The following is a 17,227-nucleotide window of genomic DNA, read 5'->3' as shown; positions in this document are numbered from 1 at the left end:
GACATCCCTGCAAGCTAATAGGAATCTAAGCTTCAGTTGACTTATTTATTTGTTCTCTCTCCCTCCCTCCCTCCCTCCCTCCCTCTCTCTCTCTCCCCCTCTCTCTCCCTCTCTCTCTCTGTAAGAGGTCCTACATCATAGGGAGAGCTAAAAGTTGCTTATCCCATGGTGAGCTGCAAGCAAAACTCCCTTCTCCCTCCTTTTGGTTAGATATTTACAGAAGTATGTAGCCTCCTGCACCATTGGCTAGATGGCAGGTGATCAATACCAGTTTCCTTCTGAATCGTCCTCTACATTTCCTGAAGAGTTGAGCACTGATTCCCTTAAACTGAGCACCCCGTCCAGTTGCTAGGCCCCTTGGGGGGTTGTGTGATCCAGGTTTCTTCCTGGATGCTAACTACTCTCTCCATTTCTCCTGACACAGTGTCATTGGGTGACTGGAGTGTCAAATGTCTGGCCCAGGTTGCACTGCAAGTCACCAGTTTCAAGAAGGGGGTTGACCCAAGGTTCAAATTAGACTTCTGTTTTGAACATTTTTTGCTTACAGGACTGTCATGAAGTCAGGCTCAGAGCTGGTGAAGGCCGGGTTACGAGCCTTCTTTGAAAATGCCGCAGAAGACTTAGAGAAGACCTCGGAAAACCTGAAGCTCGGGAAGTTTACCCATTCCAGAACGCAGATTAAAGGCGTTTCTCAGAATATTAACTACACCACAGTGGCTCTGCTTCCCATCCTGACGTCCATCTTTGAGCACGTTGCTCAGCATCAGTTCGGGGTGGACTTACTCTGTGAGTCAGGCTGCCGTCTGTCATGGATTTATGTGGACATGGCCACACATAGGAAGAATGTGACTCACTTATGTTGACCTTTAGGGCAGAGTAGAGAGATAATTGCTACACACTTTTTTCTTCTTAGATTTAAAAATGAAGTAATAGACTCTTGGAGGGAAGAAATCCCCAAATTTGAATATATAAATTTAATCTTTCCCACTATTATTCTGGACCAGAATTTTCCACCCACTGGGTTAGCTCTCAGCCATTGTGCTCCTACTTAATTTGAAAAAGTTATCTGAGTAATCCAGTAGGAGATAGAGGTTTGCTCCCAGGGTTTTTCAGACACCAATTTTCCTGTTAAGAAGTCCTAATTTATTCATTGGTTACCAGGAGCTAAGGAAAGATGCTAACATTTCATTATCTGTTCCTTCAGAAGACCATAGCCAGTTGGTTTTATTTTAGTCTGCATTTAGTACCATGTACAACCCTCTCATGCAAATATTCTGCCACCAGGCTTTAGTTTCACACTTTAAATGTTGGCATATGATTCAATTTAACCAGTTGTCTGATAGCTAAGACTGTGTCTTCCATGCCTCTGAACAAATGAAAATCAGTTATTTCCATGCAGTAGGAGGGAGGGGTGGGGGAACATCAAACTCATTATTTTGTGTCATGGAAACAATGCACTTCCTTGTTGAAAAGTAAAAAATTATATTAGTTCTCATTGTGTTAAATTAGTCCCAGCCTTATTATGAGTTCCAGACATTAATAGGGCCATGTAGCCTAAAGATTGAACTCTGTGAGTTGCTAAGCAGAACAATGCCCTTCCCTTAGGAAACAGGGCAAATTCATGACATGATTGAATTGCCTTTTGAAAAACATCCATCAGAGAGCTTGGGAGAGGCAGACATGAGGAATTTTGCTCTATCTCTAAAGAGGTAGGGATATTGTACATATCTTCCTAGGGAATGAATGAAAGTCTCATTCAAACTTCAAATTTCTTGCATTCTTCCTTTCAAAGGAAGGAAATATTGTCCCAGACAAAATTTGACCACAGTATCTCCCTCTTTTGGGGAAAAAAAATCCCATTGTGGAAGGACTCGGTCAAATGATTCCTTTCCCTGAGCAGCAATGAGATCCACATCATAAGCCACTCAAAGGGCCTGGGATGGTTCAGTTCCTGTCACTGTGTTCTCTCTCAGTTCAGCAACTAGCATCTGGGTAAAAAGGCACTATATTCAGTAGAGAGAGAGAGATCTTTCGATCTTGGGAGATGCCGGCACGTTTTTTCTGTTGGTGGACCCTTTCCATGGGGGGGAGGTGGAGAGCTGGGATTGCAGCACAGTGATGACAGCTCTTTTTTGTTCTTTTCAGTGGGCGACGTGCAGATTTCATGCTACCACATACTGTGCAGCCTCTATTCCCTTGGGACAGGAAAGAACATCTATGTTGAAAGGTAAGTAGAGAACAAAAGAGGCCAACACATTTGAGCTCAGAAAAATGTTACATTCTTTAAATACGTAATAACATCTTTTCATTCCAGCAAAATCAAAATGCTCATGGGATGGTGGTTTCGGCCTAGGTTATGAAATGTGTATGGCAATAATAAGAAGTATAATGAGGCTCTTGAGATTTATGACTTCTGTGCAGATAGCTGGTGAATGTGTGTGGCTGGAGGAGCAATATAGCTGAGCTAAATCATGTGCTAGTGACCAAAACAAGTTGAAGAAATGTCTATTGCTTCATAATCACAGCTTTCAAATAGCTTCCAGAGTTCCTGTGGTTAAAACTTGCTGAGAAGCTCAAGGGACGCGAGGCAGTTGCCATTGTGTTTAATGCGTTTCTATGTGATACAGCCCTGGACCTTTAGCATGCTCGGCTGTCAGATTAGCTATAGTTTTAAACAAGTCTGCACTCTGGGAGCAGAAATGCTATTCAATAAGCTTGAATCTGAACAAGCTGATTTGGGAGGTGCTTGAGTTCAACTTTGCTCTCTAATCTTCCTGGAGCAACCGAGGCCTTTGGTGACCCCCTGCTTTTCAGCCTCAAATGTCATGTGTTTGTGTTGTTCTCTTTAAATCCACAGGGAAGATCAGGAGGATAAACACAGTATTAACCAACTCTGGAGTTAGTCTTATCCTTGAAAGATATTTTTTCCTTTTTTGCCCTTTCAAACGAGGAAACTGGAAGAAATTCGATCTGTGCTTAAAATTACTTCATCCAAACATCCCCTTGGTATCTATGCTCCCTGTGCCTCCTCGATCTATGATGCTTTTATCTAACAAACCAATGATAAATCCTTGTTTCACATCAAAACTTACATAAATTTAATTGCAATTTCTTCGCAATAAAGCAAAAAGACTTCAGCTCCTTCAAGAACTAAAGAACTAATGAAATCATATACTATTACCCAAAATATGCATTGAAGAAACATCTCTGTCTTTAGAATAACAGCTTCCAAATAGCTGCCACAGTTCAAGAAATTAGTTGAAAAACTAATGACTAATTTATTTTTATTATGATTTTAATTCCGATGGTTGCATAGCCTTCCTTATTTTACATAAAATATGGATAGTTTTGTCACTTAGAAATAGGACCTGGGCAGACCAAATAAATAAGAGAATTAATAAAATTTCTTTCACTTACTATTGAATTTCACTTAGGGAAGGTGTAGGTGTCTTTAATTCATTTCTTCCATTAAGCTTTTGTGAATATTTTCTCAATATCTTTTCTTAGTCTCTCAGTGTATAAGTGTGTATACACAGACATCTATATGTGTTTCTTTGTGCAGTTTTTTGAAAAGCTTATGCATTGTTCTCTTGGAAAAAAAAGGCAAAGAAGGGTCAACTCTGAAATGTCAGACTGGAAAAAGACTGCTCTTCATATGACTTTTTCTGCATTAATCATATATTCATTCCAGTTTTGTCGCATATCTGCTCTCCCCAGCACTGAATATTGGCGCCTGTGTTTTATACTCCATGTTGAAAGAAGTCAGGACTTGAAGAAGCACCTAGATCGAGGCTCCCCCTACTGCCTCTCTGTTAGTTAATGAAGCAACTAAGGAACTGAAGATTTAAAATCTTAGAGTTGTGATGCTGCCACTATTAATGACTTTCGTTTATTTTCTTTTGTGCTGTGAAAGTAAGACATGCTTATTAAAAAAAATCAAACTAGAGAAGTAAAGTTAAAAGTCCACTGTTTTCTTAGTACATCCTATAGTCATGGGACTTTGAGTTAGTGATTTAATGTATGTTTATTCTCTACTTCAGGGGACTTGGGTCAGCAGCTACAAAACAGGTTATTTCTCACTCTTCCACTCCACCCACCTCCAGTGGTTTCTGCAGGCTGGGAGTCAGGTCATAGTTGTGGCAGGTGGCATGTACCCTCCATCCCTGCTCTGGTCCTGTCTGCCACTCTGCAATGTGGAACCTGGGCCCCAAAGACACGTCGTTCAACAGGTCTCCTAGGGCCCGCTCATACCCTCAATCCTCCTTGTTTCAAGCAAAAACTCATATTCTGGGGTCCTCAAAATCTCCATGTTTACTTCCGGAGATTTCTACACTCTGCTCTAAGTCTGGACAGTATGTTTCAGTCTCAGCATCCTCCCTGGATTTGGTCCATACTTTGTGGTTTGAAGTTATCACACATTTTCCAATTTTAGCATAGATCCAAATTTCTTCCCAGTTTTTCCCCCAGTTCCTGTGGGTTTTAGGGAGGAAAGTACAATAAAACCCACCATTTCTCAACCACCTTTTACTGAACTTTCTTTGGCTAATGAATGTCTGTAGGTTGCAAGGGAACCGCTAAATATTTGGTTTCCAGCTATAGCTTGAGTGTGCCTTGTGGGTAGAAAAGATTCCAGACACTCAGTGATAAGCTTAGCTGTGAGGTGGAAAAGTCACTGAGACAGAGTAGGGACCTTTCTTTTGGAATATTTTCTAATTGAGACAATACTGAGAAGGTGGAGTTTTCAGATACAAAATTTCAGAGAAGGGTAAAGGTTCTAGGCATTTAACCCTGGAGAAAACTTACATTCTTTAACATGGAGATTCTTTGATTAATTGATAGAGCATTTGCTGAGGTTGGTCAAGAAAACTAAGTTTGGAAATTGATTCCATTAAGCATTGAGTCTCCATTTTATTTCAAGGAAAACTATTTTTCCCTTCACACTTTAGAGAGATTTCTTGGTTCCTGCCCTACCCCCTTTGATCAATTGTTTCTAATGAAACATTGCACACTTTCCCTAAACCTCTGAGATTACTAGTGTTGCTCTCTAGCACCGTGCCCTGCCCCTGCTGTCTGCCCCTCTGCTACGTGTGCCATCCTCTCCTTAGCATCCTCTGGAATATACATGAAGGAACTTTCAAAATTGCAAAGCACCAGATATGTGCAAGGCATAATTATTATTACTATGATGACTGTGTCTCAGCCTGTGGCCCTAACAATAGACATTTGAGAAGCAAGACCCCAGTCCATGGAAATAAAATTGAGAGATGGACTGAGGAAATAACAGAGACTGAAATACAAATTGAACCCTCTTCAGTCCGTCACTATTGACCAAGTACTATTATATGCAAAATACTGTACTAGGCAGTAAGAACTGAGGTGGAGGAAAACAAAGAGTTTCCATATCCAGTGATAAACTCTTCATGTAGAGCCTTTTTGCTTTGTTGCTGTTTCCATAGCCAGTGATAAATTCTTCATGTAGAGCCTTTTTGCTTTGTTGCTGTTTCCATAGCCCTTGCTCTGTTTGGTCCACACCCACACTGCCCCCTAGGGGGCGCTAATGGCTGGAGAAGCCTTATAACAGCAGACGTTGCTCAGTCTCTCTTGGGCCTGGAGGCCAAGGTCATTCACTGTGGTTTTTCACAGCCAGGAGTGTTAATTGGCAGACTTCTGGGCTTTACTTTTACAAAACTTTTAACAGCTCAGCCAGAAGAACTGTTTATCCCTCTTGGCCGAGTGGCTAATTAGCATCATGTGTGTGCTCCAGACTAGAAAATACCCTGTTGTGAGTTTCTTGAGACTCAGATTTGTCAGTAATTAATATAGGAGAGGACAGGGACGTGCATGATCCACAAGTCAGCGCAGCACTGAAGAACTGTCTTTTGCCCCAAGGATTGCCTTTGTATCAGACTAACTTTCTAGAATTCCACTTTTGTGAGATGGTGACTTTAATTTTGGTGAGAGAAAGAGAAAAGAGAGGAATAATGAGTCAATTTATCACCAAGGCAACTCAGGACCAGCAGTTTTGTAGGTCCTTCTCCGTGGGCCAACTAAAATTTGCTCTCAGATTTGACATTACCCCTTGTCACCCCTGATTTTCACCTGGACTTTCTTTCATCAATGCTGTCCCGTGGCATTTCTTTCCCCGTCATGATTTATCTCCTTATTTCTTCCTCTTCCTCAAAAGGCAAGACTGAGGAGAGGAAATACAATATTTCTCCTCAGTGGCCACTGTGGTTGGTAAAAATGGTGAGACTTGACTGAAAAAGACAGCCGCCACGTATGGATCTTCATATTTGATGTACACAGGCCCTCACTCTCCTCAGTTGTCAGTGAGGGTGTTGGTCATTCAGGTCTGAAGTTAAAATGATGTCCCTCTTCTTATGCCTTTCCACTACCTTGAGTTTAGCAAAGATGGGAAATCATCGAGGAAGAGATGGTGAGAAGGAACGCATGGTGGGGGTAACAGGTCTGGCCTGGGCCTGCTCAGAAGTGAAGCCACGTTGCAGAAGCTTCTCAGAGAGGAACCCTGGTCTCACACCCTCCCCTCCCACCAGGGGTGCGGCCTCCAAAGGGATCCCGAGCAGCATTAATACTCAGGGCACAGGAGGACTTGTTTTGTCCTAGGGCTGTGGCTCTGCCTCTGAGCAGACCTGGCTGGGGGATTTAACAGGCGAACCTTCAACAGAAGGACAAGCCTGCGCCGTTAGCTAAGAAGTGATGGCCTGACTGAGGACGTTCTTGCTTGCTAGAGGCTAATTTTAAAGTTACCTGCTCAAATACTTTATAGGCAAATAAGCTGTCAGCTCGTCCCCTATAAACTGAGCCTAAGAAGACAGAGCATAAGAAAGAAAACCATGTATAGTACCTGTCCTTTAAAGTAATTAAAAGATCACTTTTTTTCATAAGTTTGGTAGCTTGACGGAAGATTGTGTAAGAGTTCCAAGGAATACGCAGCTTTCTACCAACTCGTTCGCTCACTCGCTCCCTCATCCTCTCTCTAGTCCAGCAGATTCCTCTAGCATCTCCAGCAGGACAGTTCTGTGTCCCCTCAGGCTAGCCCTCTGTAGGTTCTGATTCTGCCCCCAGATAGTCTTGTCAAGTTGTTTTCTCAGGACCAGTTAAGATAACATTTTTAATCCAATTCAAATGTGTCTCTTTCTCTGTGCTTTACTGAAGTTGCAAGTTGATTCTAATCCTTATAATTAGACTATAAAGCTATGTTATCACATTTCTTCAGGGTTCTCTATTTCCTCTGCATTTGTGGAGAAAGAACTTTCACCACCTGGAAGACAAAGCTAGGGTTAACACTGTCTGGTTTACTCCTCAGTCAAGATGGCTCCCCTAGCCACCCCCACTCCCCACCCCCGAGTAAATGCTTGTTATCCACGTCCAGTCCAGAGACCCTACAGTTTTGGCATTCTGGCTCCTTGGTCGTGCTGAAATTGTTGGCTGTCGTAGTAAAGGGCAACTGACACAGTCTTAGGTACAGTTTTCCATGGGGAGCTGAAGGGAACCTGAGGGCTGAGTGCCTTTCTGTTTCCACAGAATTGCAGAGTCGAGTAAGCATTTGCTCATGGCTCCAAGTGTCCCCTCCCTAGCTGACAGTTTTCTCCATGATGGTTTTGTAACATCCCCCAAGAAGCAGGCTAACACCCTCAGCCCCCCGGGATTCTGCTAGTGGGCTTCATGTACACAGCATCAGTGCTCAGTTTGAGTTGATCAGTCCCAGAGAAGGGCAAACGAGATGGGCTTGAAGACTGTAAGCCCTTCCAATTCTTAATTATAATCTGATTATCTGCATTTTCACTAATTGTCTTTGTATCATGGGCTCACATTATTGGTTTATTTGAAGAAATTTTTCCCCTTATCTGGGAACTGACATCACATGTGTACCTTACAGGTCAGGTGTGTAGTCGGTCCATGATTGAATGCCAGTGAGTGGCGGAGAGATCCTGATGGGCAGAAAACAGATAGCTCTGGTCTCTCATTCATCAGAGAGCAACAGATGTCAGCCCCATACAGGGCCCTTCAAGCCAGCAGTGTCACTGTATTGTGTCACTAACAGAAAGGACCTGCTGGGTTAGACAATACAACTCGAAGGCTAGGCCCAGGTCTGGGCGGGGGAAGCACTGTTTCAGGACTAGCTCTGCTTTGCCCAGCCTGTGGCTGGTTCCATCACTTACACCTGCAGGCTCCGTCATCCTGCAAGCAAGCACACATCCTCTCAGTTGCAGAACTAGAAATCTGAACTAGGAATCCCAACCATTTTGTTTTCATTTGATTGCTTATTTCACAGAAAGACTTAAAACTCAGAGCTGAATACATGGTGGACACAAAAATATTTGTGAAAGGAAAAGGGATGAGTAACAGGTTTTAGAGATCTTTCCTCTAAATCAAGCCTTATGCTGTAGGACCTATTGTTTCTATTGCAAAGCAGGATCTCTTTTTTTTTTGAGGAAGATTAGCCCTGAGCTAACTGCTGCCAATCCTCCCCTTTTTGCTGAGGAAGACTGGCCCTGAGCTAACATCCATGCCCATCTTCCTCTACTTTAGACATGGGATGCCTACCACAGCATGGCGTGCCAAGCGGTGCCATGTCCGCACCCGGGATCCGAACCGGTGAACCCCGGGCCACTGAAGCGGAACGTGCGAACTTAACCGCTGCACCACCTGGCCAGCCCCCAAAGCAGGGTCTTTTGTCTTGTGTCTTATTGGTGCTTTTGGCCCATTATCTACTGTTCCTACTGGTGGGCAGAGGCTCTATCCATTGCAAGGAATAGACACAAAGAAATCACACAGAAGATTTCAAAAATATTTTAGCAACAAGAAGGATCAAATTCAATCTGGATGCCTGCTAAACTTGCTCTCACACATGCTAGGAGAGAAGAACAAAGCTACATAGTGTATAATATCGCCTTGACCAGTTAAGAACCAGGTTCTGGGTAGTGAGACCATTGTAAAGCATTGGTTAGTGTCCAGAGGAAGATGGGAGAGGAAGAAGTGCTTGCAGCCTTCTGAGCCCAGGGCCCAGGGATATCCAGTGGAGTGATCTATGGGGAAGTGGCCTGAGATCCTGGGAAAGGGACCTGGATGCCAATGCATGGGGCCATCATGTGAGTGGCACCAGTTCTAAAGGAACTTCTTTGTTTCCAGGCAACGTCCTGCCCTTGGAGAATGTCTGGCCTCACTGGCAGCTGCCATACCAGTGGCATTCCTGGAGCCCACCCTTAACCGCTACAATCCACTTTCGGTCTTCAACACCAAAACCCCCAGGGAGAGGTCTAGTAAGTATCTTCCTGCAGAGGTCATCAACCCAGGTGCTGAGAGGAGAGCTGCTGGGAAGGAAGGCCACAGAGGCAGGGACCAGCAGCCCTGCAGCACTGTTGGTTTGCGTGATCTGAGAGGAGCCGGGAGGTCAGAGCTGGGGCTGTGTTGCGTGTCTCTGTCTTACTGGGAAAATGGGCTTGGGCAAGAACTGTGTCATCATTAGACTTTGGTTTTTGTCCTCTATAAAACGAGGAGACAGTGTAGTTGATTTCTAAATCCCTTCTATCCTAAAACCTCAGGTTCTATTGTCTGCCCTGGGCCTCAGTTCTCCTGCATCTGGGGATGTGACTGCTTTCTTAGAGTTTCTCTCCAGAGTGTCAGCAGAAGGGGCACGCCTGCACTAATAACCTAATTACACTCCGCAAGTCCGAGGAGAGGCTGTGTTTCCAAGGCTGATGACCACATGTTCTCCATCTTCATGGGAAATAAGCATAAAAAAACACCAGAAGGAACTGAAATTATGCAAGAAACAGAATTTAACAAGAGCATTGATGCACTAAGTTCTAGGACAGCAGTCAGCAAACCATGGCCATGGGCCAAATCTGGCCTGCTGCCTATTTTTGTAAATAACTTTTTAGCTGAACACGGTCACACCCACTCATTTACTTGTTGTCTGTGGCTGCTTCAGCACTATATAGGGGAGGAAAAATAATTTTCCCTCTGCCATTCCTTGTTCTTGGCTGAGACCCTTCCCTCTGTAAAAAAGACAGATTAACAGGAAGGGGAAAAAAACTATTTTAATTACATACATACATGTCTGTACAGGAACCCCGTAAAGATATGAGACTCAAGAGGCAGCCAGATGATTAAGCCTTATATACCATCCCGAACTGACAAAAAGGAGAGGGTTCTGGGGCTTCAAAGGGGAGGAGGCAACTGTGAGTTGAGAAGGAGGGTGAGAAGAGGAAATGTATGGTCAACAAAGGTTCCCCTGCCCTGCAGATATCTCTCAGATAAAAAGGGTATGTTTGGTAATCGTTCTTGTCCTCATATTAGCTCCCTTTCTATGTAAATTTCCTTTATAAATGTAGATTTCCCTTACTCTTTTTTCAGAGCTTCTCCTTGTGCCATTTCTTAAAAATAATCAGCTTAAAATAATCCTTGGAGTGGCACATTCTGCCAGTCTTCCACTACCGTGGCAGAGTTGAGTAGTGGCAGCAAAGACTGTCTGGCCTACAATGCCTAAAATATTTACTCTCTGGCCATTTACGGAAAATATTTTTCATCCACCATTCTAGAATAACCTAGAACTGGAATCCCAGGCAGGTTGTAAACCTGCCTCTGGAGGGTGGAAGGGAGAATCCTCATATGTGGATGAATTGTGATCCTGTTGACGACCAAAGGAAGAGAACAGAGGAGCTTCAAGCAGGAACCCTGGAATCAAGCTTGGACTTCAACTAGAAAGAACTACAATGATTTAATAGAAGATGAAGCAAAAATCACCACACCATAGGCCTAAGAAATATTAAGAAAAAGAAAAAGCCATAGTAAACCGTTTCAAATTAGAACTCATCCTATCCAGAACCAGTACTTCCTCAAAATATTAAAATGCAAGGCCAGTAGATGACTGGAGTGCATAGCAATTCCTTTAGTTCGAGCCCCCTTTTCACACTGCCGTGAAACCCTAAGGAAGAGAGTTCTAAGGGAGTTCGGGTTCATGGCACACTTTTCTTTGTCACCACCCTTCTTGCCATCTAAGAATGTGGAGTGCTAGGCCATAGTGCTTTCATTCCCACTTGCTTCTTCTTACTTCAAATAAAAGAAGCAAATCGCCCCCAGAAATGAGGACCAGGACAATTTAGACAAGGCTGCTTAATGAAATTCTTTTCCTGAGCTCGAGTACAGTGGAGACTAGTGTTCTCAGAGCTTGTCAAGAGAGAAGCGTTGCCGAGATGCCTCAACTTTCCAAAGTCTCGTATAAAATCTCTAAGTCAATTACCCAACCCCCTCCGCCTCATCTCACCCTCCCTCCCCTTTCTTGGACTTGCAAAAATATGTTTCCAAACCTTGTTTTTCTCCGCCCTCTCATGATTTTGAGTGAGTCACATCTCACTGTTAAAGTGGGAGCTGAGCAACTGAGCGAGCTTTGGTAATGCTGAGAAATAAATGGCTGTGACATCTGTAGGCAAACACCAGCCCAAGTGTTGCTGTCAAACTCCAAAGGGACATGGGCCCTGGCGTGACAGTGCTGGAAACTTACACATTTATTCTTCTCCAACTGTGATTCAGGAAATAGTGTATTTCTATCTCTGTATCTCCAATGTGTAGAACTACGCCTTGGGAAAGAGAGAGACCCACTCTGCTCTTGAGCTCATAGAAATACAGTAGCAGGCAAAATGACTTGACAAGGTGGAGGAAACCCTGGACTGGCTTTGGGAGGGAGTGGAATGACTGTCCCATTGTTCTCCTTCTCAAGGGCTATTTAAAAAATGTTCCTTCTTCTTTTATATACCTTTACATTGATTTAATAAGATATATTCATAAATGAAAAATAAGTATCAATCATTGCATACTCCACATGGAAGAAAGACAGGTTGTGATTAGAGAGGACACAGTTCATCCATCAGTGACACACTGTAGAACTCAGTGCCCCAGTCCCCTGAGCCCATGTTTTTCGTCATTCAATTAATCAACAAAGAGTGAATGCTGACCATGTGGATGGCTCTTGAAGAGTAGAGTGTACATGAATATGTATTCTGGAATAACCAGGTTTGCCTGAAGCCAGAGAATGACAGATGGCTTAATGGACTCTAAGAAGGTAGACTTCATTCATTATACAAAGTGGGTGGCCTGAGGAATTAAGTAGGGGGATGGATTTATAGGGTGACAAATGATGGGAGCCTTTGCATTAGAAATGCAATATGAACTGATTGATCAAGCCTTCAGTCAATTGGACATCTCTATTAAATGACCGTTGTTTTGCCAGCAGAGTTACTTATATTAGTAACTCTTCTGTCCTGTAGGATCCTGGAGCATTTTCTGACTCATCCAAAAGTTATTAACATATGCCTAGAAAAAGTTTAATGCTATTAGGTGCCAGTTATTCAAAACTAGATAAATCTTTGGTTATGTGTGTCAGTGGTCTCTTAATCAGAATCTTAGATTGACCAAAACACCCTAGTCACTAGCAGTTTACTTTCCCAACGCTTATTGGAATAATCAACCTGAAAGGAAGTCAGTCCAGCTCCCAAGTAAGCTGTCTGTCTATGCTGCAAAGAGGAGGTTCTCTCTGGTGCCATCTTCTTGAGGGAAGAGCTGTGTGGTGAAGAAAATAGGGCTTTAGAATCTAACTCTGTGGTTCTAACACCCTAGCATATATCAGAATCACTTGGAAGGCTTGCTCAGTCCTACCTGCAGAGTTCTGATTCAGTAGGTCTGGCTTTAGTAGAGCCTAACAAAGTTTGCAGCCAATGCTGCCGCTGCTGGCGGGAGGACCCTACTTTGAGAATCATTGATCTAGAAGATGAAAGGACAGTGTGTTCTAATGATCCCCTAACAGTCTTGTGTCTGATTCTAATAGGACCCAGCTGAGGCTGTTTCTCAGGTAGATAACTCAGCCACATTCATTCTGTGGGTCTGTGATGTGGCATTTGAAGTACAAAACACCATCTAAATCACAAATGTTTCTTCCACTCAAGGACCAATTACATATAAATAACTTTTAAAGGTTATTATAATGACTTTGGAGCAGCAACCTCAAGCAACTCTGTTTTTCTTATTAAAAAAAAGTGTCTATGATGATGTATTGCCGATGTGACATTTAAACACACACACCTGAGCTTTCTCATTTATAATTTTACAGCAAACAATTGTAAACTTCAGTTGCATCTGTGGCAGTTGGCATCATTCCGTGTGCAGAGCCTCAGGGTGGAAAGTTGACTTCCCTGCCTTTACCTATTTACTGACACTGTATGTGTATAATTATTTTGTTTGTGAGGGTCTCCCCAGACCCCTGTGTTGATATCACCCCTGATTCTTGTTGCTCTGCTGCAAAGTATAGGCCAGACTTGTTCTCTACAAATGACCGCCATTAGCAGTGGACTATGTCTGACGCATGTAACTCCCTTCTGCTGTAAATCACAAGAGTTCAACATTCTTTGGCTTTCATGCTCCTGGCCTTTTGAATTATGTGGATTTTAAAGGACATTGGTCCACTCCTGACTTCCAAGGAAGAGGGATCTTTAGCCTTCTGCTTACCAAAGAGCCACAGTTATAGCAGCAGAGTCATCACTAAGGAAAGGATGTTGGTACCTCATGGGGGCTGCTCCACAGTGGGAAGTCTTCTCCCAGTCCATTGCTTTGGAGCTGCACATGCCATCCACTGGAACCGCTTATCTCAGCTGCCGATTCATTGTCTCCAGGATAGCCAGGATTGTTCTGTATCTCTGCTCCAGACGGTCCAATCATGGGAGAAGTCGATACAGTTCCTTTCAACTGGCCAGTATTCCCAAAGGCCAGAGAATTTGCTGTGGCATCTCTTAACTCATTAACCCTTCAATTCCCAGGGACCTATAATCTAGAAAAGAGACACCTCAAGCCAGCAGTAACCCCAGTGGCAAAGGGCCTGCAGGCATAACCCAATTTACTGAACATAAAATTTTATTTGGCCAACACCATGGCCAAGTGGTTAAGTTTGCACGCTCCACTTCGGTGCCCCAGGGTTTCGCTGGTTCGGATCCTGGATGCGGACATGGCACTGCTCACCAGGCCATGCTGAGGCGGCATCCCACATGCCACAACTAAAGGACCCACAACGAAAAATACACAACTATGTACCAGGGGGCTTTGGGGAGAAAAAGGAAAAATAAAATCTTTAAAAGGGGCTGGCCCAGTGGCACGACAGTTAAGTGCACATATTCCACTTTGGCAGCCCAGGGTTCGCCGGTTCGGATCCTGGGTGTAGACATGGCACCACTTGGGATGCCATGCTGTAGCAGGTGTCCCACATATAAAGTGGAGGAAGATGGGCACAGATGTTAGCTCAGGACCAGTCTTCCTCTGCAAAAAAGAGGAGGATTAGTGGCAGATGTTAGCTCAGGGCTAATCTTCCTCCAAAAGAAACAATTTTATTTGAAGTCTTTTGCTTTGCCCTTTGAAATTCGTAAGAACTTTGCATTTGACTCCTAATATCAAAAGTAACATCCTCAAATCATCTAGTGGAATTGGTATTCCAAGAGAACGCTCCACATTTTCCTGTGGCTTCTTGGACCCCCTGGCACCCATGGTGCCTGATGCTTTGGCCCATTGTGAGAAGTTTGGCCTGGGAGTGGAGTCTACATAGGATCTGCCTCCCAGCCTGGGCAGACTCAGTGGGGAGCAGTGGGATAAACTGATGCCCCCACAGAGCTTTAGGTATGTGCTTCTTTCTCAGACGGTCCAGTGTCCTTCCATTCAGAGCCCTTGTTATCTTCTCACCTGTCAGGAACCTCAAGATGTTTCTGGTCTCTTCCTGTCTTGTCCTGTCCTTTAACTTAAGGAGAACAGGACAGATATCCCCTGCTGCTTCTGTTTGCAATTCTCGTATCTGACAACCTTCCTCGGTTTGATGTTGAACTCTGTTGACACTTCATCCTGTCTCTCCTTGTTCAGTGAAGTGACCTCAGTCTTCAGTGTGAGGAAAAGATAAAACTAACTCACTCTTCCTTGCACAGAAGCCTTCAGAAATAAAAAGGTTCAAGTGACTGACAGGAAGTCTTGGCACAGGTCGCCTCAGGTTGCCAATAACTTCTGTTGTACATGCAAAAATCAATGCAAGTGCAGGGTTTTTCCCAAAAATTTCAACCGGTTGTCATCTCTGGTCCAGCTGAAGGAATATTTGATGCAGGGGTTTCTTTTTCCTTGTCTAACCAGTACAGATACGATCCAGGCAATTGAACCATGACTGACACCAAAACACTGATGAGTTGCTTTTCTCCTCCTAGTCCTGCCTTTGCTGCAGCGGGACGCACAAAGGCCCAGGCAGCAGGGGAAGAGGGAGAAGCCAAGAGACTGGCTTTATCACATTGAAGTCTTATGAAATGTCCCTCAGCCATGCCTCTGTTATGCTGCTTTAACCTTCTGGTTAAGTGTTTTCACCTGAATATGACATCTAGCAAGATAACCCAGCCTCTGGAAGTTGCCGTCTCTCCAAGACAGCTGGAGGACAGAAGCTCCTCCATAGCTTGCACTCACTCATATGAGGTTCTGGGATAGAAACTCACATCTAAAGACCAAAGGAAGGGTGGGACGGGGGGAGAGAAGGTTGCACCGTTCATGCTTTTGAATTACTGTCCCTTCATTCTTCCTGTACCCTCTCGGTCAGTTCTGGGGATGCCAGACACGGTGGAAGAGATGTGTCCTGACGTCCCCCAGCTGGAAGGCCTAATGAAGGAAATCAATGACCTGGCCGAGTCAGGGGCCCGGTACACGGAGATGCCGCATGTCATCGAGGTGATCCTGCCCATGCTCTGCAACTACCTGTCCTACTGGTGGGAGCGGGGGCCTGAGCATCTGCCCCCTAGCACAGGGCCCTGGTGCACCAAGGTCACCTCTGAACACCTCAGTGTCACCCTGGGCAACATCCTGAAAATCATCAACAACAACCTGGGCATCGACGAGGCCTCCTGGATGAAGCGCATTGCAGGTACCGCCAATGCCTTTCTCCCCAGCCCCTGGCCTAGGGCCCAAGATGCCTGGATTCTCTTTTCATCTCTTTTGTTGATTCCATGATGGTTTCAAGCAAGCTCTAGTCTATCTTTAAACTGTTCTTTCCCACCACCCCTTTAGTTGCTTAACAGTAGAAAGAATCAACTTCTTCCTTTGTCGAGCTTCCTGAAGCTAAAGTTCCTGCTCCACTCCCCAACTAATCCAGGCCTCTCGAATCTCCAGGAAGCCCTTCTTGATAAACTCTACCCAATTCAGATGATCATTGCTTTGTTTGCTTTCACTACTTAGGAATCCCATTTGCTCTTAGAGTAATAATTGTCCATATTTTCTTGGTAAGTGATCCTGTGTGCTTTCCACACATATAAAACTCACTCCCATCTGGGCTGTGCTGTAAGTTCCTAGCATTTGTATTTCACTTTATGCTTTCTAAGGCACTGTCTAATTTAGGTTCACAGTAGCATCACTTTGTTTTTTCTTTGTCCTTTTTTTTTTTTAATATTCCTCTAGAACTCCTTGCATGCAGTAGGCTCTAAATGAATGTTGTTAGCTGATTTCTGTTCCTGAAGCAACCTCAAAAAAAGGAAAGGCTTGGAAAATGAATAACCATAAATATTTAGTGTCCTCTGTGTCAAAGTAGAGTCTGAGGAGATAGAACCTAGGGCAAAGTCGTAGCCTTTGATGGACCTATGGTTTAGACAGACAACTCCTCCATAACAGCTTCACCCATATACTTCTGCACCATGAAACACAGCGGCCAGGTCAAAGGCAGCTATCAGCCCAACCCTAGGTATTTACCTTCCTGGACACAGGAGTGGATGATGTTCTGCAAAACCAAGGAAGAAAACGTCTTACTCCTTTCCTGTCTCTGAAATGAACTGAGATCAGAATTATAAATCTTTTAAGTGCTAACGGCTACTGGACTGTATAGGCCTCTGTGAACAAATGAGTAAATAAAGATGTTTCTTTCTTACCCATTAGCCAGAGAATAGTGTTAACACTAAGGCAATTTGTTGAGGAGCTCTAATTTGTAAATCTGGATTAAGGAAAGGAAGGAGATCAAAGGGTCAGTTCCCTTAGCTCCCTAGAGGTACAGAGAGGAAAGATGTCATAGCAGGAGCCCTGCTGAGAGAAAGTGAACTTGGTCTGTTATTCCACAGGTGAATCCACATCTCATCAGCTGGGCCACTTAACTCTTGGTGCCTAAACAGTCGATTTTAAATAGTGACCTCAAATCACCCACATCTGGAATAGCCAT

At 44.0% G+C, this 17,227-nt stretch overlaps 1 protein-coding gene across 9 annotated transcripts in view; it reads left to right on the top strand.

Moving 5' to 3' along the window:
* The window catches only part of RYR3 (ryanodine receptor 3), a 484,984-nt gene that overhangs the window by 401,790 nt on the left and 65,967 nt on the right, over positions 1–17,227 (top strand). For all 9 annotated transcript variants that reach the window (XM_046653250.1, XM_046653245.1, XM_046653249.1 and 6 more), the window contains exons 63-66: positions 548–786; positions 2,146–2,227; positions 9,154–9,284; positions 15,629–15,949. In XM_046653250.1, the coding sequence (XP_046509206.1) occupies positions 548–786; positions 2,146–2,227; positions 9,154–9,284; positions 15,629–15,949 (773 nt within the window). The remainder of the gene's footprint in view (positions 1–547; positions 787–2,145; positions 2,228–9,153; positions 9,285–15,628; positions 15,950–17,227) is intronic.

This window comes from Equus quagga, chromosome 2, assembly GCF_021613505.1.
Source record: "Equus quagga isolate Etosha38 chromosome 2, UCLA_HA_Equagga_1.0, whole genome shotgun sequence".
Taxonomy (NCBI): Eukaryota; Metazoa; Chordata; class Mammalia; order Perissodactyla; family Equidae; genus Equus; species Equus quagga.
The sequence above is the reverse complement of the archived record's forward strand: the minus strand, read 5'-3'. Positions and strand labels throughout refer to the sequence as shown.